Here is a 25,796-nt window from a genome sequence, read left to right as displayed (position 1 = left end):
TATGGGTAAGATACAGCCAAATGTCAGCATCTTTACTAAGTTCAACCTAATTGTATGGATACATTCATGGTAGCGATGGACATGGAATTTCAAGGTGGCATTATCTCCTCTGGGACTGTGGCAAGGACGGATGGATATGCAGTTCAGGAGGGTACGCAGGGGAGCCTTGGTTTTAACTGTCATATTTTATTTCTTAAAAAAAATCTTTGAACAAAACTTGGCAAATGTCAAAGTTATTAAAGCAATGGGGTAGGTACACGGTTGCACTCTTTCTGTGGTCTCATCCATTGCTGTTGAAAATATTTGGTAATTTTTTTAAGCAAATCAAAGTGTTGATAGAAGTATAAAAATTTTAGTGACTCATGACATTTACAAAATGATTAAATCCTTGGCTGCTTACTTATCTGAAAGTGGCACTCATAAGGCTTTTAACATAAAATAAGAAGTTGAAAAGCATCTCCCCTCACACACTGGGCAGACGCTTCAATTTTTTTTCGTTTTCCTTTTTTTTTTTTTTTTAGCATTGCTAAGATTGTCCTCATAAAAACCATTCATTAAGTGCCTCTCTTTTGCTTGCTCTTGTGTTTTGTGGTGGTCAGATGCATCTCTCTGCCATTTTATACAAAATCTGGTAATGATGTTCAACTGACTTGTTTTTTCTTTCTTCTACTTCTTTGATGTCAACAGAAATCTGCAAGCAGAGTATGATCGTCTAAAGCAGCAGCATGAACATAAAGGCCTGTCTCCACTGCCGTCCCCTCCTGAAATGATGCCCACCTCTCCCCAGAGTCCCCGGGATGCAGAGCTCATCGCTGAGGCCAAGCTGCTGCGTCAACACAAAGGCCGTCTGGAAGCCAGGATGCAAATCCTGGAAGACCACAATAAACAGCTGGAGTCACAGTTACATAGGCTAAGGCAGCTGCTGGAGCAAGTGAGGCCCACATCTCTCTAGCTTGGGATATCTTCAAAACTTGGCTTTTTCCCTCTTCAACAAAACTAAAAATTAGAATGCAGAGCCCTTTTTAGAATTCCACAAGCACCAATTGGTTGAGTACTGAGTATGTGCCTAGCAAAATGCTAGTAGCTGTCAAGGGATAGAAGAAGAAGAGGAAAAATTATTGTGTCTCTTTATATTGGTTCAATATTTTATTTCCAACAGAAATGTTATTTTGACCTACTTAAAGTTCACCTTGGGAAAAAAAAATACTGAAAGGTTTCCATGAGGTCCCTAAACGTAAAAATTTGACCATTCGAAATGGTATTCTTTTGTTGGCCATTAGTCTTATTTTCTGGTCTGCCTTTCGAGTTTTTTCTTTCTTTCTCTAACCCCTAAAACATGACTTTTTAAGCCTCCACTGAAAACCTAACAAGTTACTGCACCATAGTCGGTGTTTCCTGCCCATGGTCTTGGCTTTCTGAGAATTTTAAATGGTGAGAAATCTTCTCTCCATCTTACTACGTAACACTTTACAAGACAATGAATTCTCTAATATACATGTGTGGTGTCATATGATTTTACCATTCTCATATGACCTAAATCCTTCAGTTATTTTAGTCTAGTGGTTTTACAGATCTTGTTGCATTGCAGCTGTAATTTTTTTCAAACTTCTAAGGGGACATAATTCAGATACAAAGACAAAATATCCACAGAGTTGATCAATAGTGAAATTTCCCAAATTTAACACTTCTGTGGGAGGTTTATTAAGAAATAAAGATCGTAACTTTCTGAGTCCTGAGTGTCTATAACAGTTCTATATTTATATATTTGAGTGTTTATCATGAAAAATAATCCTATTTTCTTTTGGATGCCTTAGCCCCAGGCAGAGGCCAAGGTGAATGGTACAACGGCGTCCTCTCCTTCTACCTCTCTTCAGAGGTCAGACAGCAGTCAGCCTATGCTACTCCGGGTGGTTGGCAGTCAAACTTCAGAATCCATGGGTAAGTGTCTGTCTTAGCTACACTGGATTCGGTTATCTCTTGAGGTCTGGAAATGGTGAACTGTTGGCTCAGAAGTTCAAATCATCAGCTAAATTATCTATGATCAGTTCTGGACAAGGCATTGGCATAAATTCCTTAAGGGATACAAAGATGAGTGACATACTCCTAGCCGTCAAGGAGCCAGCCATTCAGTGATTGAGAACAAGTCAGTGCAGTATTAAAGCTTCATTCACATGGGAGGCCAGAGAAGGCTTTACTATGAATCGATATTTGTGAAGGGTTCTAAAGAATGGACTAGGAACCAAGCATACTTTGAAGAAGGAATAGCATACCTGAAGATGTAGACGTGAGGACCCTGGGCTAAGGGTGGGAGGGTCCAGTTAGTAGGAAGACAGGGCCCAAGCAGGAGGTGGGAGAAATAAGGCTGCAGAGGAAGGGTGGGGTCACATTAGAGTGACATGAATGTTGGGTAGATGTGTTGGACTCATTTTGGCCAGAGTCAGGGAACCACTGAAAATCACATACCAGGTAAGAAATACCTAAAAATATGGATTCTGGAAGCTGTATCTGGCCCAAAGGAAAACTCTTATTAGAGGTGGAAAGACCAGTTAGGAAGCAATCACAAAGGCCAAGTTATGGGAGTTCTGGGGGCCTAGGCTCAAGAAAAGTGAGTGATGGCATGGAGGTGGACTGCAAAACATGAGGAAAGGAAATGAGGGGAGAGGACTGGGCGGGAAGAAGACAGTGGTCCTTTTGGCTGTGGACATACTGTGTATGAGAAACTGGTAGGTCTGAGTCACGTCCAGAAATAAAGTACAGGTCTGTAACTGGTATAAGAGGGCCAGGCTGGAGAGATTTGAGAGTAGGCTGCACAGAATTGACAGCTGAAGGGTGTGAGATGAGAAATATGTATACCAGGGGGGCTTGGATACAGTGCCTAGGGAAGACCTCCGTGTGGGTGGTAGTGTAAGTGAAGAACTGGGGAACAGGTTCAAGGAAGATGGAGGCAACAAGTCAAATGCTGAGAAGGGCTCAATGGCAGTGAAAATAAATCACAGCTCAGTGGGACACTGAGTGCGTTAGCCACTTCTGAGAAAGCATTTTCAGCCAAAAGAAGGGAAATTGGAGAATTTCTGCCTTTTCAGTGAAATAAAAGATGAGGTAATCTTGAAAATGAGAGGCTTGAGGAAAGTGAAGATACTTTTGGAACATTACTAAGCAGCAACGAGGGCTCGTGTAAAAGATGAATTTGTTGGGGAAATGGGCAATATGGTCTGCCAGTATTCTTGGCAGTGGTTATGAATCCACTGTTCAAATGGCCATCACAGGTTGCCAGCAATCTGATTACTTGTTTTTCCTGCTATGCGAGGCTAGACAATAGGGAGTTTTGTGAAGACCACAAACACGTGGTCTCGCCCCATTTCTCTGGAGACCCAGCATGAGTCAGCCCTGTGCTCTGTGCTTCCTTTACCCTCTTGCTCTCACCTCACAGGAAAAAAGAGGCCCATGGCTCCTCACACTTAAAGCTTTGCTGCCTGGTATCACAGTGTGTTGCAGAATTCATTTTATACTGAAGACTGTCCTTGAGAGTAGAATACAGAGAGGCAAAGTGCCTGACCAAAATTGATGGGACAGAAAGGAACGGCAGGAGTTTAGGGGACCATGGTCAGGAAAATTCAAAAGTTAGACATCACGGAAATAAAATACTTTCAAGCAATGCCTGTATCTAAGAGGTAGTCGCCAACCTCCCCAGGAGCTGCCGAAGATTATACACAGAGCTTATTGAGAGGTGAGGTCCTTATGAATGAAGAAAGACGTGGTGGATGAGGGCACAAAGAGAAGAGCATTTCTGAGGAAGGAGATAGGGTGGTGGAAGCAAACCTAATGAACGTTTTAAGCCCTTCTAGCTGTGGGCAGAGGCGTATACTCCTCCAGAGAAGTCAAACTGTGGAGGATAGCCAGGTTTCAGTTCTGTTGTGAATAAAAGATGATGTTTGGTGTTGTTTTCCGACACCTCGGCGATTTAGGGCAATGTCTACATCACATGCTCTTTCTCCACATGAGATCTGAATATAGCTAATGGGCTGTTAACTCAGCAAATGAAAAAATACTATATGCCTTTGGAAAATCTGCAAATTGCAAAACAACTGAGTTTTAGTATCCCTACTGTCATTTCTTGCCGCAGAATTTTCCCTTTATTTTGAAGTAAGTAAAGCATGCGAAACCGAGTCCCACATTTTAGCCATTAGATTCACAGCCCTGGCCCTTAAGAAATGGGCAGGCTATGGCGGTAAGTTTGTTCTCTGCAAGAAAAGACTGAATTCAAAGGTGATTTTTTTTCAACTCTTAAAGCCAGTTTCATTTAAGAAGAAATTCTCTCTCCATCCCCTTCACTCTCCCTGGGCACTCTTTCCAATCTTGGCTTCTGCTGTGTGGACAACCATAAATCAAGACTGCCAGACCTCTCTCTTGAATGTCTTCTGGATAAAAACTACAATAAAAATATTACCCAAATCTGAAATCTTGATCAACCTCCAAAACATCTCTTCCAGTTTTCCAAATTACACAAACACAGTCATTTTCCATACTTTCTTCTTTTACCTACCTTCTAATTTTTAGCTTTCTTGAAGTACTGATATATAAAATATTGCACGTCTAATATACACATCTCAATGAGTTTGAACATATGCATACACTGCGATACCATCACCATAGCCAAGGTACTTAACATAACCGTCATATCCAAAACCAGCCCTTTCCAAGCCACCTTCCATCTTTCCATTTACCTTCCTGACATTCAGATAGTATATTAAGCTTTTTTGTGGCTCCTGTTTAAAGTCCATAGTCCTTGGCGTGATACTCAAAATCCACCTTCCTCTCAAACCCAATGTTTTACTGTCTTCAAATATGATCCTCTGTCTCCATTTGCAGACCTGGTGCTCATCCACACATATCATTCTGTTACACTGATCTATGCTGTCAGTCATCTCTGGCCCTGTGTACATCCTTTCTTTTTACTCAGTTTTGTTGGGGGAACTTCATGCATTACATTTAATTTATTCAGTTTTATAGTTAGTTATTAGCATTTCTTTCTTCTCCCTCAAGTTCCCTAGAACTTAAGCTCCTTAAGGAGAAGGACTAACTCTTACTCATTTTCCTTCCCATTTGAGCACCTTCTATGCAACAAACATTCAATAAAGTGTTTGTTAAGTGAATGTTTTAGAAATTAAGAAGTTTAGTTGGTTGCTCTAGTTGAACATATTGTAACAGGGTCCTGAACTCGCCTCCTCCCACAGACACCCTGAATCTATAGATATATACAGAATAATTTCCTCTGAAAGAAACCCAGGTACTCCTACACATATAAGGCAAATGGGTAAGAGAGGCTGAGACACAATGTCACCATAAAGCCCACCCCTGATGTGGCAATACACAACTAGGAGAGAGCTCAAAACTCCCAGCTTCTGCCTAAGGAGTGGAAGGTTTGAACCACACATCTGACACCCCAATTGTAAGACTTCCACCTGAGAGAGGGGCCCCTGAAACATCTAGTTTTCAGGTCAACAGGGCTTGCATCTGTGGGACCCACAAGGCTGCATAGTAAACTAAGAGACAGTACTTAAGGACTCACACAGACTGACCATGGCTAATCCCCCAACGCACATCACAGAGGCAGCAGACTGAAATATGCCCATTCTTTCTGTGAAATAGGCCTACTTTTTTATCTTAAAAGCTTCAGCCCAAGGAGCAGATTCTCATTTAACACACATACCACGGCTGCCTACATGGAGGCCAGTGGGTGCCATCTTCACGCTCTCCCGCGTCACACCAAGTCACCAGTTATCTCCTGGAAAGGAGCATGTGCACACATCTGGTACTCCAGTTTTGTGGCTGCTGCTCAGAAGACATCACTTGATAACCTGCTTTGGTAGACAGTGGGTCTTGTGTTCATATGTTCAGTGGGATGGTAGCAAACAAACAAACAAACAAAAAGCAGTTCTTAAATGGTATCTTCCTAGGGCTCAGTGCAGAGGGAACAGATAGAAACACACATCTCCCAGTCTTTCCTTGGAAGAGGCATATTTGCATATTTTAAAAGCTCCTGCCTGAACTCCTCCCCTTTGGGACACTGACAGGTGTTGACACATCCTCAACTACTAGAAGCCACTAAGACAAAGAAGGCTGGACAATCACAAAGATTTGCAAGATGACCAAGCGCTAGGGTAGAGTTGAAAGATTCACCTACTATACGAGACAACTTCACCACTGGGAGAGGTGGCTGTTTTATCTAATGCATGGAAACTTACACAGAGAGTCAAGGAAAATGAAACAGAGGATATGTTCCAAATGAAAGAACAAGATCAACTTCAAAAACACCTTAATGAAATGGAGATGATTTACCTGATAAAGAGAAAATAAAAGAAAGTACCAAACGGAAATCACAGTGCTGAAGAATACAATAACTGAGTTGAAACATTTAATAGAGAGCTTCAACAGCAGACTAGATGAAGTCGAACAAGGATCTAAGGACTCAAACATAAGGCACTAGAAGTAATCCAGAGAAGAAGAGAGAAAGAAAGGGGCAGAAAACTTCCCTAACCTCAGGAGGGAACAAACATCAGGTCCAGGAAGACTAGAGAGTTCCAGATAGATGACTCCCAAGAGATCCAAACCAAGACACATTATAATTATCAAAGTGTAAGACAAGGAAAGGATTTTTTAAAGCAGCAAGAGAAAAACAATCTGTTGTGTACAAGGGGGCCCCTATACAGCCACCAGAAGATTATTCAGCAGAAAAATTACAGGCCAAAGGGAGTTTTTATGATATATTCTAAGTGTCAAAAGAAAAAAAAACTGCCAACCAAGAATACTCTTCCCAGTAAAGATGTTGTTCAGAATTGAAGGAGAGAGAGAGTTTTCTGAAGAAGCAAAAGCTTGAAAGAGTTCAGCACCAGTATCCTGGTCTTACAAGAAATGTTAAAGGAAACTTCTTTAAGCTGAAACGAAAGGACTAATTATAATAGGAAAACATATGAAAATATAAATGCCACCTGTAAAGGTAACTATATAGTTAAATTCAGAATAATCTAATGTTGTATTGGCAAGGGGGGCGGTTAATCACTTGTAAACCTACTATGAAGGTTAAGAGACAAAATCAGTAAAAATAACTATAACCACAATAATTTGTTCATGAATATGCAGGATAAAAAGATGTAAATTGTGACATCAAGAACATAAAATGTAGAGAGGGAGTAAAAATGTACAGCTTTAGAATGAATCCAAATTTGGTTATTGTCAACTTAAAATAGACTGCTATAAATATATTTTATGTTTGCCTCATGGTAACCACAAAGCAAAAACTTAAGATACACAAAACATTAAGAAAGAGAGCTAAGCATACCACTACAAAAAAGCATCAAATCACGAAGAGAGCAAGAGAAGAAGAAAGGAATTACAAAACAGCCAATTTTTTAAATGCCAATAAGTACATACTTATCAAAAATTAAATGTGAATAGATTAAAAAAAGACTTATCCATATGCTGCCTATAAGAGACTCACTTCATATGTAAGGGCATTACATAATGACAAATGAATCAATCCAACAAGAGGATGTAATATTTGTAAATACTTACGTACCCAACATAGGAGCACCTAAATATATAAGCCAAATATTATCAGATCTAAAGGGAGAAACAGACAGCAATACAATAATAATAGGGAATTTTATTGTCCCCACTTTCATAAAAGGATAGACCATCCAGAAAGAAAATGAATAAGGAAACACTGGACTTACTTAAACAGCACATTAGACTAGATGGGCTTAATTGATATACATACACAATGTTCCATCCAAAACTAACAGAATACACAGTCTCCTCAAATGTGTGTGGAACATTCTCCAGGACAGATCATATGTTAGGCCACAAAACAAATCATAATACATTTAAGAAGACTGAAATCCTATCAAGCATCTTTTCTGGCCACAATGGTCTGAAACTAGGAATTATAAGAAGAAAACTGCACAATTTGTAAATATGTGTATATTAAATAACATGATCCTGGACAACCAAAGGGCCAAAGAAAAATCAAAAGAGAAATAAAAAAATACCTTGAGACAAAGGAAAATTGAAACACAAAATACCAAAATTTATGGGATGCAGTTCTAAGAGGTAGTGATAAATGCCTACATCAAGAAACAAGAAAATTTCAACCAACCAACCTCACTTTACACCTCAAGAAACTAGAAAAAGAACAACAAACTTAGTCCAAAGTTAGTAGAAGGAAGGAAATAAAAATCAACAGAGAATAAAGGAAATAGAGTGGAAATAGACATGATTAATAAAATGAAGATCTGGTTTTTTGAAAAGATAAACAAAATAGGCAAACCTTTAGCTAGACTCACCAAGAAAAAAAGAGTCAAATAAAATCAGAAATGTAAAAGAAGATGTTAGAACAGGTCCCACAGAAATACAAAGGGTCACAAGACACCTAGGAACAATTACACGCTGTCCAATTTGACAACCTAGAAGAAATGAACAAATTCTTAGAAACATACAGCCAGCCAAAACGGAATCATGAAGAAATAGAAAATCTGGAAAGCCCAATTACTAGGGAGAAGATTAAATCAGTAATCAGAAACATCCCAATAAACAAAATTCCGGACCAGACAACTTCACCAGTGTGTTCTAACAAACACTTAAAGAATTAATACCAATCCTTCTCAAACTCTTCCAAAAAAATACAAAGGAGGGCATATTTACAAACTAATCATACAAGGCCAGCATTACCCTGATACCAAAACCAGACAAGGACACCACAAGAAAATTACTGTCCAGTATCCCTGATGAACATGGATGCCAAAACCTCAACAAATATTAGCAAACAAAATTCAACAGAACATAAAAGGAATCATACACCATGATCAAGTGGGATTTATTCCAGGCATGCAAAGACAGTTTGATCATCTGCAAGTCAGTGACACACCACATTAATACAACGAAGGTTGAAAATCATGACTGGCCCCTACTTACATCATAGCTGCTAACAGTCCATTGGCCAAAGCAGGTCACATGACCATGTCCAAATTCCCGGGCCAAAATCCCATGTCCAAATCCCCACAACGCCTGGTCACTGTGACTCTGTCTACACGGACCTTATTGGTGTTCTTTGAGCAAGTCAATCACACTCCCCTCTCAGAGTCTTCATATTTGCTATTCCTTCTGTCTGATGTGCTCTTTCCTCAAAAGTCTACATGGTTCACACCTTCACATTCTTAAAATTTTTGCTCATCTGTACCTCATCAGTGAGGGCTTCCAAGACTCCTCTTTCTGAAGAGTCTTCCTCACTGCCGCTCACTCACCCTTTCTCCTGATGTCTGTCACCATCTGATGTACCTATATAATTGACTATTTGTTTAGCCTGTGTGCTTCCATAAGAATATGAGTTCCACAGAGACAGGGCTTTTTGCTTATTAATTTCTATAATGCCAGCCCTCTGAACAGTGCCTGGCATATAGTTGGCTTTTGATAAACACCTAAACAAATAAACTAACCTTCCTGCTTTTAAATTTTTGTGGCTTTTTAGACACTTAAAATCTGGCTCAGTATTGAATAGTCCAGTGTTAGGACTCTATAATTTCAGGTGTTATTTGGCTGTTTTAACTTTCCCAGTATAATTTGACACAGAAATTATTAGGCATTAAGCAGTTTTCAGTGTGTTGATTCACCGCTACTCATGCATATGTGTGAGAAATCTAATATTGCTTCTTAAAAGGAGATGAGTTAAACCAAAGGATTTTTCTTACATACTGAGATAATTTTGAGAAAAAGAGGGAAACAAAATTACACTACCTAGGATGTAATAGGCACTCAAAAAATGTTTGAATGGATACATTTATCACTGTCCTGAAAGTTTTCCATTAAAACAACTAAGCCAGTTTTATATACATACTTGGTTGACATCATTAGGTTTATACTTTATAATTTGGTCCTTGAAATAATTCAGGGAGAGAAATGCGTATCACTTTATTGAACTGTACCAGATTCATTAACATAGTAGAGTTTCTAGAGCTCCAGTATGATGTAATTAAAGTCAGAAATAGTAACATCATTGCTCAAGAGGGTCTCTGTTGGTTCTGATTTATTCTGTGAGGCTTACTATCACTAAAGGAGACTTGCTGCCATTAAAAATGTTTCATGATTTCCAATTTGGCAAAAGTCTGCATCGGTAATGGAACAAAGAGGTATAATCAAACCTGCAGTTGTTAGGATCCTGTTCTGGCAATATTTCACTCATTCCATCCTCACCAGATAATGGTAGTTTAAACTCACAGGGAAAAAAAGGAACTAAAGATGGCTGAATTTCATTTTTTCATTTCTAAAGGCATACATATAAGCAGAGAGAGAGGAGTGCATGTGTGTGTGTGTGTGTAGATAGACAAGTAGGTAGATAGGGTAGATATTGTAACTTCCTTTTCCACCTAGTGACCTTACTTCTTCAGCACTCAGTATTTCAAAGCGTTTTCCTGTGGTACATTACTATGAGACTCACAGAGCTTTTTTTTGTGCATCCCAGGTCCTTAGCCCTCTGTCCTAATAATGGTATATATAGCCTCACATCCACCTAGGATGTGATTTTGTCTTAATGGTGAGCAGCACCATTAAGGATTCTTTTAGCCTGTGCTTTAAAAAACAAGGATGAAAGCTTAATAATAAATGCAGGATTATAATCACAGATGAAAATCCAAACCATATGTGAACCTGAGGTTGTCCTTAAGCATGCTCATTATTGTTGATCCACCAAAACAAGGTTTTGTTTTAGATGCAAGGGACAATGTGCTGAATAAATAGAGCTTGAAAAGAAGTTATTTTCAGTATTGGAAGATTTAAAAATTAATTTCCAAGGGCATTCAAAGTTTAAAACAATTTTGTTTGCACTGAAGAAATTTCTCCTTTACTGCAAATGCTGTTTGAGGTGTATTTCTTTAACATGTGAATCAATAGAAGAGACACACATCAACCAAATCGACAAGGAGACTGCCCGAGAAAGACCTTCCATCCCTAAATTCCTTTCCTTCCAAATCATCACTGTCTCACATAAACAAATTCTTAAAAATTAAAAAAAAACTGTTTCCCCTTTATAAGCCTTCAAAAATGTTATGATAAAGTAGTCCCATGTAACAAAAAGGAAGAGAACATAATTCCCCAGTCCTTAGAATATTAATATTTTATTATCTATATAGGTCATATGTGGCTTTTTCTGCTTATTAGATGGGACCTTAAAGGTACTTGAATTTTGTTTGTATTTTTAGTTAAATGTCACAGGAAAGTGGGAAAAACACCTTAATGTCTCCACTCTTTTCTTACCTTCATAAAGCCAAATGCAGAATATCACATTATTTTCTTTTGTGTTGAAGAGACACACTGCAAGTGTCCAATAATTATGTTTTATTGCAAAGAAAAATGTTCCACATTTGTTAATGTGGCATGAGAAACTTAACTTTATCTTAACTTCAAAATAGATAATACAGTTTTCTTCTTCAAAGAAAACTACCTAGATAAATCCCCACACAGAATTCTTCCTTTTAAGGAGCTGTTCCCTAATTATTAGGCTTGAGGGTTTTTTTTTATTTATGTTGTTTATGAGCAAGTGCAAATGAATTGATAATGGACCTTTAAATGGGATTGTAGACCTCTTTTTTCTAGTGGCTCTATTTTTTTTTGCCCTAAGTGTAATTGGCTGTCGTTTGTGTTTGCTTTCCCTCAGGGGAGGAAGATCTCAGTCCTCCCCAGGACCCAAGCACAGGGTTAGAGGAAGTGATGGAGCAACTCAACAACTCCTTCCCTAGTTCAAGAGGTAAGCTCCACTCTTTAGAAGTAACTCAGACTTCCTGGAATGAGGCTGCTCATTTCCATACCCAACGAGTATGGAAGCCTTTATTTGTGGAGGCTGATGGGTTGATTTTAACATATAACATTAACTTTCCATGCTGAAATAAACACATGCTGATATAATGCCAAATTAGGATCATTGTGAAGAGATTTTTCTTCTTAAATGTGAATTTCTGGTGTGGATGAATGAATTTTCTGGTTCCTGGATTCTGGTTTACTTTCAAATACCTGTGTAGTCAAGATGTTTCTAGAAATAGGAATACTACCATATTTGCAAAGTATTTTACTTGCTTTGCACATGCATCTGAAGAGTTCATTACAAGACAGCTTTTACTTAAGGGCAGTTATTACATGACTTTTACAGACAAGGAAATTAGTGCCCTGATAGTGCTGTGCCAGGGACTGAGTTCCTACGCAGTACAGCAAGGTCCGAAACATGGGTAAGTGTACAGTGAGAGTGGGGACTCTGACGTCCAATCTGATGCCCTTCATATTTAAAAATTGTATCTTACCCCGTCGTTTAAACGTAGGTGCAATTAAATCTTTATATACTAGTCTGTTGGTGGTGTTTTTTTCCACTTCCATGGATGGAACACAGTCTTTGCAAAGAAAGGCACAAATATTAATGCCATTATTTATTTCTCCCCATAACTTGGCCTTGTGCATTTTGTCCCTCATATAAATCCAGCATTTTACCCCACCAAATTTTCCCATGGTCCAGTATAAGCTTCACGTCTTACTGGGGCTGGGGAGGCAGGGTGCTGCTAGTGTTAGTGTTTTGGAGTATTTTGGTTTAATGCCCCGACAGACAGCAAAGTCACCAACCCACCTTCCTCCAGTGAGTCAAAACAGTGGCCACAGTCAATCACCCGTGAGCAAGTAGAGGAAAGCCCAGAGAAGCCGAAGACAGAAACACAAGGCTCTGTGGCCAGTCACCGGCCTCCCTCACGGGCAGCCCAGGCAGCAAGGGCCGCAGAGAATCTCGTTGTGTGACCCTCTCCATAAGGGCAACGAGGAGGGTGTTTTGAGTCATATGTTTTCCCTATCTTCGTTCAGTGTCAGTTCTCAGTGGCCATTTCCTAGCGATTTGATGTATGAGTGAACACTGTGCAGTGCACATTAAAAGCAATCGTGTCCTGATAGAGTGTTGCTAAGGAACCGTCAGGGGAGGCTAATTTTAAATGTCTGCACCAGCCATCTTCTCACTGCTGAGCACCTCTGATGGGTTGATTTTAACATATAAAAATCTCATCTGTCTTCCACCCACCACCACACCCCGCACCTGCCCCCCTCCTCTCCCTAGATGCCATAGTTCATAATGAGACAACCACATGCCAATTTGACATAAATCAAATGCTTTCTCCTTTAGCCTGCCAGTTGTATTAGCACCTGTTATGCACCACTGGAAGTATTAAGGATGCAAAGAATAAATGCCAACTTCCTTGCCTTCAAGGTGCTTACGGTCAATTGGGGAGGCAGACTTCCAAGGAAGTTCATAGCACAGCATAATCATAATATTGCTCTACTAGAGATTCCTGTGACCTGAGTGAACCCCAGAAGCACCTCTTTACGTAAATCAGGGGGTTAGCCTCAGGCAAAGCAAACGTCTTCTTCAAGATCATACAGCTGCTAGGGGGCCACAACTTTGGGCCCCCCATCTAGCACACATTTCATTGACCTCAGGCTTTCCCGTGAAGGTTACAGACTCATGTCCCATCCCCACCCCTCAAACTGAAGGCCTGTGTACCCGCTCTGTGGAAAGTCAGTGGCAGCTTACTTAGTGCTCCAGGCATTTCTTTCACATGTGGTAACTAGAGCACAGCGGAGAAGGGGCTCCAGCAGTGCCCCGGATCTGCTTCCCTACAGGCAACCTGTATGTACACAGGTCTCCGGTCCATCCTCATTATCTCTGAGGGGAAGTCTTTGGCATCCTCTCCCTGCATCCCCCTTTTAAAATCCTTGAAGCTAGATGCCACATGAGTGTGGAAGAAGCCACCTAGGTTAGAAACATAGCTTCTCTGATAGGGCATTTGGCAGTTAGCATCTGTGATGCTTACTTTACTTGTATGATGTTGATTTACTTATATAGAAACATGGGAAGCTCTATTCGGGCCTCCTGGATAGTGTTTACAAAATTAGTGCTTATGGAAGCATATCATCCCCTGAGTACTAATTTGAGTTTCAAATATGGGATAAGGCAGCTTTGTCTAATTCCACTAATTAAGCTCCTACTTAACTCAATAGTACCTGGTGGCCTAGAGAATTAATTCATTTTCCTGAAAAAACACAGTCAAATAAACAAACAAAACTTAGCAAGAGAGTAGATAAGGTGCTAGAAGATCTGGCTCATCTTTCAGTGACACTAGGACCTTGACATTTCTTTCTTTCTTTCTTTCTTTCTTTTTTGCTACTTCCCATCATATTTGGCCTTACCATAGGCCCTTCACATTTCTGCACCCAGTTCCAATGTTTGGGCATTTCCCCCCACCACCAAGCAATATGCTTTGCCACCAGCTTGGTGTCCTGCAGTTCAGCTCCATTCTGATACAGCCTGCCTGGACACAGCATCAGACCCCACAGGTTACAGGCTCAGTCCCACAAGACGTCCCCTCCCCCACTTCATATGCCACTTGCAAACCCAGGGCCCACCTGCTACAGACTAGAGGTTCCAGTGATCCCCCCCTTGTGTTCGATTCGTTTGCTAGAGGGGCTCACAGAACTCAGAGATACATTACACTTCCTAGATCACTGGTGTATTATAAAAGGATATAACTCAGGAACAGCCAGATGGAAGAGGCAACTAGGGCATAGGGCAAGGTGTGGGGAAAGCACAGAGCTTCCAGAGGAAGGGGGCACCCCATGGCACTGCCAGCATCTCCACTTGTTCCCAAGCCTAGAAGCTCTCCCAGCCCCGTCCTTTTGGGTTCTTATTGGGCTTCTTACATAGGTGTTGTTGGTTGATTAAATCATTGCCTGTGGTGACTGAACTCGAGCTCCAGCCCCTCTGTAATCCCGGGAGGTCTGGGGTTGGGACTGGAAGTTCCAGCCCTCTAATTACACTGGGGCCTGCCCTGGCAGCCAGCACCATCCTTCGAGACTTCCCAAAAGTCACCTCCTTAATAAAAGACAGCTTGGTGCCTCTGAACACATGAAATTCCAAGGGTTTTAGGAGCTCAGTGCCTAGAAAGGGAATGAAGACCCAATATATAGTCATTATAAATCACAATATCACACATTTCTCTCCCCAAATTCAAATGGATGAAACAGTCTCATCCTTGTAAATATTGGGTAATATCAATGCACTCGAAGACATATTTTTTGGATGTTTGATTTCTAACTAAAAACTTTATTTTGAAAGAATAGAGAATGTGTGTATATACTTATATATATAGAAGGGCTTAATGGGGACATCTTACCAGTTAGTAGGTATGTCAGGTTAATAGTAAGCAGAAAATATTGAAAATCTTAACATTTGGGGATTACAGACTCTCCCAAATGGAAGAGCTTTACAAGGTCATCTTAGTGTCTTTGACATCTGAAACAGCAGCTTTCAACCTTTTTTTACTATTATCTGTAGTAAGATTAACATTTTATATCTCAAACTGGGGTTAGGATATAAAATAAGTTATGTGTGTGTGTGTACACACACAGATGTATACAGCCACCTTATATATACACTACATATATGTGTGTAAGTCATGTATGCAAAGATCAGAAACAAAAGTTTTATGGCACAGTACTTTCTATACTAAATATAATTCACACTGTTTTATTTAAAACTATATTTATTTCTCTGTTTTATTTAAAGATAAAATGCCGATTGCAACCCACTAGATCAGTGTTCTGATCCAGTGGTTTAACAATACTGATCTAAATGACCAAGGTTTTCCTTGCCCAGTTGAATATCTTTCTTTAAAAAATTAAATTTTAAGAGTTTCAGCATGGAAGCTTCTACCAAGACCTTGCTAATGTCTTAGAGGACATTGTACTTTTAAGCCAAGTCTGCTATCCGTGTTCCCATTGTTGTGTTACAAAAAATGAAGTTCATGGTTGCTACAGCTGTTTCAGACAGCTGTTGGAGTAACTCAAAACAGATGTCAGAGCCAGAGGTCTGACATTTAGTGGAAATGGGCTGTTAAATACCACCTCATGGTTTACTTAACCCTGCTAGATAATTGCCCACAGAGGAAAAGGCTTTTTTTAAATTATGTTTTTTATAACTATAAAGTATATAGATAAGGGAGTTACTGTGTACTTTAAATGTACAACTTTTTTGTTACACTTAGCTGTAGTTTTGACTCATGGCTCAAGTCTTAAGGTATCAACTAATCTTCATGTTTTATTTTTACTGAAAGTACCTGGAAGCTCAAAGTGCCTCACTCATAGCCATTCAAGTTCAGTTAGGCTTTTGATCGTATCCTGATGGCTCTGCTAAACTGTTATCCAAATTAATAAAGGGGTTGTGTGCTTCTACCTTTTGTGATTAACTAGTAGCCGACACTCGTGCATGATAGCCCATGTAAACTGCAGGGTGCCGAAGGTGTCAGTGTGTGCACATTTAGCTTTGTGGTTATATCTTCCCTGATTAACCTCTTGATATAGCTAGTCACAACCACTTGAGGGATTTGAGTGGCTCAGTGTATATGAAACACAGAACATTAGCCACTTTCTTTCTGATCTATTTCTCTATCTGTAATCTGTCCCTCTGTCTATAAGTATATGTAGGAGTTGAATTCCATGCTAATAAAAATTGTTTTCTACTAAGTCTCTACCATTATTCTATGAGAACACTACATGGGTAGAATGAACAATAAACATAATTTAAAAATAAACTCTTCGAACATATATCCACATGTCCCTGATCACTTAGCAGTCTAACAAAGGTATTTTTATATAGATGTGCATTCATGAATGAAATGCTTCCCCAGACAGTGTGTATTGGCCTCTCTAAGACTGAGGTGCTGCTGTATGTAGATTAATGAATGATCAGATACAGGGTAAGCCTTTAGTGCAATGACAATTCAGAAAGCAGGCCTCAGTGCTCTGTGGGTATTTCTGCTGCCTGTATAATCTCTTACTGACCTACCTGTGCCATGGCATCTTTATCCCCAACAGCCCATGCCATCTTCTCCCTCTCATACTACTCTGGCCCACATACATTCTGTTAAACGCCTCTAAATCAGCAACCCAACAAGTTTTGCAAAACCTGCCATCTTCTAAAATCAGGTCTTGTCTGTAGTTCTTTTATGGAAGAGGCAACATAAAGAACAAAGGCAGAGGGAAACCTCACGTACCCCCTTTCAGGCACCATGCAGTTTCCTATTGGCTTCTGTAAAGGATATGAACTGCTAGTCCCTTCCACCAGGCAGCAGCAAACTACAGTCCGTGGACCGAGTCTGGCCCTCTACCTGTTTCCATAAATACAGTTTGTTTTGGGAACACAGGCATGCCCATCCGTTTACATCTGGTGTGTGGTTGCTTTCTCACTTCCAGGCAGGCTGGTTGTGCAGAGCTGAATAGTTACTACAGAGACTGTGGCTTGCAAAGCCTAAAATATTTACTGTCTTGCCCTTTACAGAGAAAGTCCACCAAGCCATGCTTTACACTGTCATACTTGTCCATTCTAGCTCATTACATATACACAGTCAGAACTCGGTACTGGTCAGCGTCAGCTCAACAGAACTGCTTTTGAATTGATTTATGTATTTGTATCCACATTCACCAAAGATTGTGCATGTTTCCATATTTAAAGTATAGCCATTTGAACCTTCTTTCGCTTAAAATAAACAGAAACCCTAAGAAGGGGCTCATTCTTCCTTACCTTTCTCAGTCAGTGAACTCGATAAAGCAGCTAAAGGTACCCAGAAACAGTTATGTCCTGGGAATCTGACTCTGAATAATGAATTACAACCAATCAAATCAGGTTCCTACTGCCTGGAGAAACTTGACTCACCCAGCTCAGACCAAATCCTTTATTTAGATTCAGGACTCCCCCACCACACTTCCTTTTTCTCTTGATTCATTTCCTGACAACATACCATGTGGCCAGATGGACACCCTTGGGGAAGATCTAAGTAAAGTTATTTCCAAAGAATGTATTTATGAAGTAAAACTTTTATCTGGTACTTTATTTATTGGTAAATAATTTTTTAAGTGGTGCAACAAGTTAGCCTCTATCTTATCAGTGTAGAAACTGTTCCGAATACAGTAGAAAACATTACTTGTTTTAACCTTAAAACAAAAAGCCAACCTTCCTTTTGTACTACATTAATGAGCCCATTGGAGCCTAACTGATAAGGGAGGATTGTGAAAGAGATGAGGGTTAACATAGCTCTAAGAAGTCCATTGTACATAAAACATGGTTTTAGAAGAAGTATCTTAAAACCCAGATCTCTTGTTGCGTGTTCACCAGTGACCAGTTGATACTGAGCTCTGACTATAGCTTGGTGTAGAATTAATAAAGGTATGTAACCTTTACCATTCTAGAAACCATAGTTACATTCTATAACTAAATCAGTCATACTGCTTTCTAACAACAGCATCCTTCCACTGTCTTTCCCAAAGCTCTAAAGTTTTAAAATAGACCAAAGTTAGAAGACACAACAAACAAGTCACCAGCCCCAGGCATCCAAGCTAAAAGATAGCAGGCAAGGCCAAGTTGCCTAAAACACCAAAGGGCTCTTGGCCATGACCTAGTGGCTATCTTACTAATTGAGTTCAGCCAGCATTTATCAAATACCCAGTGTTGAGATACACGACAAGGTATCGGGCATAGAGAGGTATGTGAACAAAATGAGGCCCTGCCCTTAAGGATTGCTCACAGTCTTGCAGAAGAAGGAAATGAATTCTACTATCAGCCAGTATATCCATGAAGTATAAAGATTAAAAAAAAATAACTCTCTAAAGGAGTGAAAAGGAGTGGGGTGAGTGATTCATGCTAGGATTCACTTGATTTACCAAGGATGAAGGGCCTTTCTGCTCCCTTCCCTGGTTCCTAGCGCATGGAATGGGCCTGCCACTGAGAATACCCACAGCTGAGGAGCCAGTACCCTTTCTCTCTTTTCCCCGATCTGAGGAGTGTCATGAATACCCTGGCCAAGCTGACATGGTCAAGCATACAGTCTTTACACTGCTAAGAAATCTCTGACTCGGGAAAATTTGGAAGGAAGGGAAAGAGGGAGGAAAGGAGAGTCATACCTAGAAAACCTTTAGATAGGTAATAAAGTTTTAAACCCTGAACTTGAGCTTCTGGAGATTTCTTTTAGAACAGTAGCTCCATAATTCTTCATTCTAGACTAGGAGTTCTCAGACTGTTTTGGGGGATCTTAGTCTTCTTGGAGCCCCTGAGCATGGTGGGTCAGGGAGCAGGGAGGTGTGTACAGGAGCTCTCACAGCTCTGCTTTTACCTGCTGTAAATACTGTGATTTCATATAAGATTGTTTTAGGTAGTGTCACCTTGCTAAAGTCAAAGTTTAAAAACCAACATTTCATTTCAAACATCCTAAAGGTAAAGGGAAATTGCATGCCCGAGACATGCTAGGGTATGGTCCAGAGGTCCCTAATTTTCTGTCCAATTATACTCATTATCATAGAAAACTCTCTCATCAGAACCTGCTTTTCAAAAATAAATACATACATACAGATGTGGGTGGCTTCTATAAAACCAGTGAGGCCAGTGGCCTGCAGCCATGGACTCTGAAGGCTCCTGGTATCTGTTGAATATGGAGGAGGAAGTTGAGGCTTATTCCTGGATCTTGGCTCTATGGTTTGTTTGCCCATTAGTGGGATTTACCTCCTTCCTCGTTTTTTTCTACTTTCTCAGATGCCCCCTCTCCCCTCATGGGCATGCTCAGCTTCTGCCAGACAGAGCAAGTTCTCCCAAGAGGATAGCGTCTAGCCTCTATGCAGCGCTCTACCTTGCATTTGGGGGGCAGTTTTTGGTACACAAAGTCAATGACTATTTATGTTTTGGTGTGTTGTCAAGAGTGAAGAGGTTAAGATTGGGGGCATTAAACTTGAGATTCTACAGTCGCTCTTGAAAACAATGCTCAGTGTGTCAGATTCCTATGCTGTGCCAGCTTTCATCCAGTTTAACGCATGAACTCTATGGATTCTGTAAGTGATGTCTCCCAGACCGTGTTATCTGTTTACACTGATTTTAAGTGTATGTAAAAATTATTTGACTGGATGTGTCTTTTGGGTTTTTTTGTTTCTGTTTTTTTTTTTTTTCAAGAAGGGGATAAATGAATTGTCATCTCAACATTTGTTTGGTAAAAGCAGCAAATTGGTATGAAACTGTATATTGACGCATGTTATGTTTTTTCCTTTCTGATATCTCTACCTCTTCCTCTCTCTATTATTAAAGGAAGAAATACCCCTGGGAAGCCAATGAGAGAGGTTAGTGAGATTCAGGCTCACAGCCATGGCTTCTGTCTGTCTCATCCTGCTTTCTATGTTTGGCGTTTGTGTACGAGTTGTGTGCGTGCACGCGCATGTGTGTATTACACGTGTCGTCATCTCAGGATGGAAATCACCTCCCCACTTGCAGCTCATGAGGAACGTTCCTCAAATATTCACTGCCATTGTCATCACCATGACAGGCATCTCTAGAAAATGGCAGCCCTTTGCAGTCCCCAGGTTGGAATCCTCTAGATCATCTGTTGCCATTCACAACACAAACAAAACCTTCAAAATAAATTTAGCCTTGAACATAACTCATGAGTCATAAAGCTTCCTTCTACTTCTGGGACCCTGATGTTTTCTGCCCGTGCCCTTGGTTTTTATTCTTCTGGAAGGACTTCATTTTATTTTTTAATTTATTCCTGGTTCCAATGCTCCCTCTTTCCCACTTTAGCCAGTATTTCTTGAGCACTTACTGTGCACCAAGCAGTGTTCTAAGCCCTTGCCATCTTTTTCATTATGTAATCTTGATGCCAAACCTGTGAGATAGGTACTCTTACTAGCCCCATTTTACAACAAGGAAACTGAGCCAATGAGAGGGTAAGCAGTAATATCCAAGGTGACAGAGCCAGGATTTGAATCCAGGTAATCTGGGTCCACAGCCACATTCTTTTAACTCTTATGCTTTACTGCCACTTTAGAAAATGGTGTTTGAAAGGCATATGTCATCTCTGCTTGCCCTTTAGAAGGTGTTCTTTTTTTAACTGGCATTTGGACCTAGAGAGAACATCACCAATTAGGGATAAAAATTGAATGTTGGAGTCTTGAGGGTTTTTTTGAATGCCTGTTAATGGGTTAAAAAGGGTAGGTTACAGCATTACCAGTAAATGTGCTTTGGGGTTTTACAGCAAAAGCTGCTTCATACTCCTTCTTCTGCCAGGAATGTCGCCTCAACATTGAGTTACCTAATCAAATGGCTGTTGGATGACAAACTGTTGAGTGACAGTCCAAGTGAAACAAGATTGTCCTTACGAAAAGTCTAGCAGGAAGGACGTGAGAAGGAAAGTTCTTCCGTGGATGGCAATAGCATGTGCTATTCTGGGAAACAGGTTGGACGGGTGGTGGGTCCTTATACAAGAAGGTTCTGGATCCTCAGCAACAGAATGGACAAGAGTAGCCACTGATTCATTTGAACATAAGGAGTCATACTGGAAATTCTGCCAACACCATGCCATGCAGCAAGTGTAATTAATTTAATGATCCTTCAGTGTGTCTACACCAGAGCTCCCTTCCAGCACTTGGGGCAGTGGGGGCCTAGGGAGGGAGTGGTAAGCTGGGAGGAGAAACTGAGGAAATCTGACTTGGTGAAGCATTGAATGCTGACAGTTTGCCTGGCTCACGTACTTCTTATGTGAGACTTCTTGGGTTCATTCTTATGGTAAGTGCCCCTTAAAATTTATTTTCACTTGTTATAAAAAGTTGCACCTTAATTTTGATCACACTGAACATGTTTCTCTCATGAACAAATTTTAGAAAAGGCCAGCACATACCATTCAAGTCATCTAGGCATTTGGAAACTTTACTACCTGTGGTATGTTATAGCCAGAAGAGTTTCCAGAAAACCAGAGAATCAAAACAATACTGATCATTTCAGTGCTGTGAAAATATCCCAAATGTACAGACCAGATATTTTTTTAAGATTGAATTATAGAGAAAAGATAAGCAAATGTCACTGTAGTATTCTGCCTCTGCTTTGACCAACTGAATGCTAACCATTTATTTGTATTTTTAAAAAATTGAATGCCAGATTGCTATTGAGGTCTTGGAGCTCCGCCAGAAAGTCTCAATTCCAATCACTGCGGAAAACAACTCCCTTAGGCAGTGGTGGCGTGTGAGGCTAAATGCATTGCAGTTAACTGCAACTTGGAAAAACATACAACTGCCCCAACGTTCAACGCATGGTGCCTTTGTGTTCAACAATCCTTGCTTAAGAATGGATTAAATTAATACTTTCTATAGACGTATTTTTGTGTCAACTTGTGCCTGAAGCTGATTGCAAATGTCTGAAACCTGCCTGCTTTCCAGTGCCTCTTTCGCTCCTAGTATGAGATTGTCATTTTGACTTTAGAAAAATCTGTCAGGTAAAATTAATGACCTCACTAATGGTCTGCCTTATACACATGGATAATGGACTTAGGATACAAATCTGTTTTCTGCATCTATGTCATGGTACAGCTCCATGCCTCCATTGCACTGAGGTATTATTCTTTGGGGCAGTATTTTTGTCAGAGATAGGATTTTTTTTCTGGATTTAATGAAAACCTCTATGACAAACATTGGAATCGTTAGTCTGGTGGGACAGGTGTTTGTAAATAAAGTAACCAAAGGCGTAATATAGGTATAGTGAGGCGACTCTTTTAACGTTCATTTTTCTAGCATAGGGACAGCCACAAGGTCATTTGTGAACATTTAACCATCTAGACAGATTAAAGGCCACCTAACATTCTGTGGGACTGTGTAGTGTATTAAGAATAGTGAACCTCTATTTTACCTAGTGACTTTAACTAACAGATACTCCTACAACTGATGCCTTTTGAGACACTCAAGAGCCTTCCAGGTGGCAACGGAAAACCGTTTCAAGGAGTAGAGGCGCTACTTGGCTATATAATCTGTAAATGCATTTACTTGTCTTACCTTCTGAACTGCAGTCCATGTCCCCTAGCACATAGTCTAAAAGAGGCCCTTTTTTGATTTTCATATCAATGACCCAATGGGAAAAAAATGAATTCTGCCCTGATTTATGTTTCACATTACATTTCCTAGCTACTGGGTGAACTATACTATAGTCTGATAATGAGAAATAATTTGAATCATATTCAGATATCAGGTTGTAAGGGTCTTGGCTTTTGTTTTTACTGGCTTCGTTAACAGCTCTTAAGATTGCAAGAATTAAAAATCTGCAGTGAGTCCGTCCGTTTTTCGGTATGCATAAATAATCGTTCAGTTCTCCCAGGGTTGTAGGTCAGTCAAAACTAGAGACAAGGGAAGCCTAATGTGGTGGTATCGGTTACATATTTGAGCTCTAAGCTCTGAGGAGCAGCAGAGGACCCACTATGTCTTCCTGTGGTTTTTATGGCTTAGAAAAGCCAAAGGTGATTTCAGCTCTTCACTGAGGGTGCTCTGAATAGTGCATATGCTTTGTGAAAACATTTTATATTTGCTGTCTCAACCAAAACCCAAAATGATTTTTTTACAACATACTTCTCACTGAAACTCAATTGCACTAATAAAGCTCAAAGAGATTTACCAACTTGGTCACCTTAATGTAAATGGCTGAGTGGCATTAAACTTTTAATAAGTCTTAGCTTGATCTGGTGCCATCACTGTTTAAGTGCCTGCCTATGAATCCTCTTCAGATATTCTCTCTCATATATTTAAAAACGATATGTCTCTTGAAATAAGTATTAGAACAGAATACCTACCCCAGACTATCTTTAATTTTTATAGGGATTTTAACAATTATGGGAATCTGTAAAGTTGATACATGGCATGGCAGTAATAGCCTAGTAAAGCATTTTTAGTTCCAAAGGCAGTACTTGACTAGTGGAATGATTTACTAATGTCCAAGAATTAAAATTAGCCATATAAAAATACAGGACATGTATGAAAAGGCAACTCATAATGTCTCGAATTACTTTACTCTAGATTTGAATTTTGCCACAAAGTACCAGGGACATCGCACTGCTTTCATGCTCATGCCAGGGGATTAATGCTAAGGTCATGTCACATTATTAAAAGGCTCTTCCGATAGTTAACCCTCATTTAGGAGGAGATCAAAAATGGATTCAGAGGATACCAGAATCTGTGCTATCTATACATGTGGGTCAAATTATAATTAGGCTCTAGAATAAGTTGGAATGAAAACTGATTTTTATTCTGAAGCCTCCTAGTTCAAGTGTTAATAGTATACAGAAAGGTCAGTTCAAGAGTTCATTTTTCAACCCAAGTAAAAGCAGAGAGAAAACAGTCACCTCCACCACAGCCTTAGAAGTGAGCCGACAGCTTTTGAACAGCCTTGAAATGAACGTTTCATGTTGAGGTGATGTGGTAGTAGTGATGCTAATGGCGATGGCCTAGGGCAGTGGTGGCAGTTATTTGATAGTAAAATAATTTTGTACAGATACATAGTAAGTAATCTCCCCCAAGGTGGAGTAAGTGGATCCCATCACGAAATAACACCTGTTACGACAGGGATCTTGTGCTTAACCATGGAATCCTTTTTGGTATTTACAATGGGAACATGAGTGCAATCGCTGACATTTTCCATTTAAATGGCACCAGCAGCCTGACCCAACATCAAGCTGGTACTAACAGCGTGGAGTGGCTTCATTAACAAGGCTGTGCTTCTTCCTGGAAACTGGTGAAAACTCAAACCCTGTTGTGTATACCCTCAAAACGCAGCTTCTGTGTTGTCTTCACCTACAAATGGGAGATGGTTTCCCACACGGCAGAGTCAGGGTGATGACATCAGCATCTTGCGTAAAGCCTGTCTTTCTCTTTGTTTTCCAGGACACAATGTAGGAAGCCTTTTCCACTTGGCAGATGATTTGGGCAGAGCGATGGAGTCCTTAGTTTCAGTCATGACAGATGAAGAAGGGGCAGAATAAATGTTTTACAACTCCCGATTCCCGCATGGTTTTTATAATATTCATACAACAAAGAGGATTAGACAGTAAGAGTTTACAAGAAAAAAAATCTATATTTTTGTGAAGGGTAGTGGTACTATACTGTAGATTTCAGTAGTTTCTAAGTCTGTTATTGTTTTGTTAACAATGGCAGGTTTTACACGTCTATGCAATTGTACAAAAAAAGTTATAAGAAAACTACATGTAAAATCTTGATAGCTAAATAACTTGCCATTTCTTTATATGGAACGCATTTTGGGTTGTTTAAAAATTTATAACAGTTATAAAGAAAGATTGTAAACTAAAGTGTGCTTTATAAAAAAAAGTTGTTTATAAAAACCCCTAAAAACAAACACACCTACACATACACACACACACACACACACACACACACACACACACACACACAGTTTGAGGCAGTGCATTGTTTTTAGCGTGATATCCATATGAAATTCATAGTTTTCTTTCCTTGCATATTAAAGTTAGGACCTCTAACACCACAAATGACTACTTCACATTGTTCTTTTTGGAATTGTGGACTGACTGGGACTGACTGTGGATTTTCATTGTATACATCTATATGTCTACAAGTATGTAAATACTGTAGGTATATAGATAAACTACAAACTTCTCAAGACCTTTTACAGTTCTTGTTCAAATGTTCTTGCTCCTTCCTAATGGAAAGAAATTGCTTCTGGTCATCCAGGCCTGCCTACTTGGTCTCGAATAAATGTTCCCTGGAGCCTGAAGCCAGAAGGAAACTACTACACTAAACCATTTGTCTAGGGCTCCAGCTGTTTCTTCTTTTAAACTTTTCACTGACAAATAGAGTATCGAATTTTTTTTTTAAAGGGACATATGAATGCATTCACAGGACTTACT

The 25,796-nt window shown here is 39.9% G+C and overlaps 1 protein-coding gene across 11 annotated transcripts in view; it reads left to right on the top strand.

Annotated features, from left to right (window-relative positions):
* DMD (dystrophin) overlaps positions 1-24,912 on the top strand; it is a 2,193,636-nt gene extending 2,168,724 nt beyond the window's left edge. For 6 of the 11 annotated variants that reach the window (XM_057495970.1, XM_057495969.1, XM_057495967.1 and 3 more), the window contains 4 exons: positions 688-931; positions 1,815-1,938; positions 11,705-11,794; positions 24,799-24,912. In XM_057495970.1, the coding sequence (XP_057351953.1) occupies positions 688-931; positions 1,815-1,938; positions 11,705-11,794; positions 24,799-24,896 (556 nt within the window). In that variant the 3' untranslated portion in view covers positions 24,897-24,912. Of the gene's footprint in view, positions 1-687; positions 932-1,814; positions 1,939-11,704; positions 11,795-20,194; positions 20,227-24,798 lie in introns of all 11 variants that reach the window. The other 5 variants (XM_036917975.2, XM_036917969.2, XM_036917974.2 and 2 more) reach the window with 2 other exon arrangements.
* Positions 24,913-25,796: the final 884 nt, after the last annotated feature.

Source organism: Manis pentadactyla, chromosome X (genome assembly GCF_030020395.1).
Source record: "Manis pentadactyla isolate mManPen7 chromosome X, mManPen7.hap1, whole genome shotgun sequence".
Lineage (NCBI taxonomy): Eukaryota > Metazoa > Chordata > Mammalia > Pholidota > Manidae > Manis > Manis pentadactyla.
The sequence above is the reverse complement of the archived record's forward strand: the minus strand, read 5'-3'. Positions and strand labels throughout refer to the sequence as shown.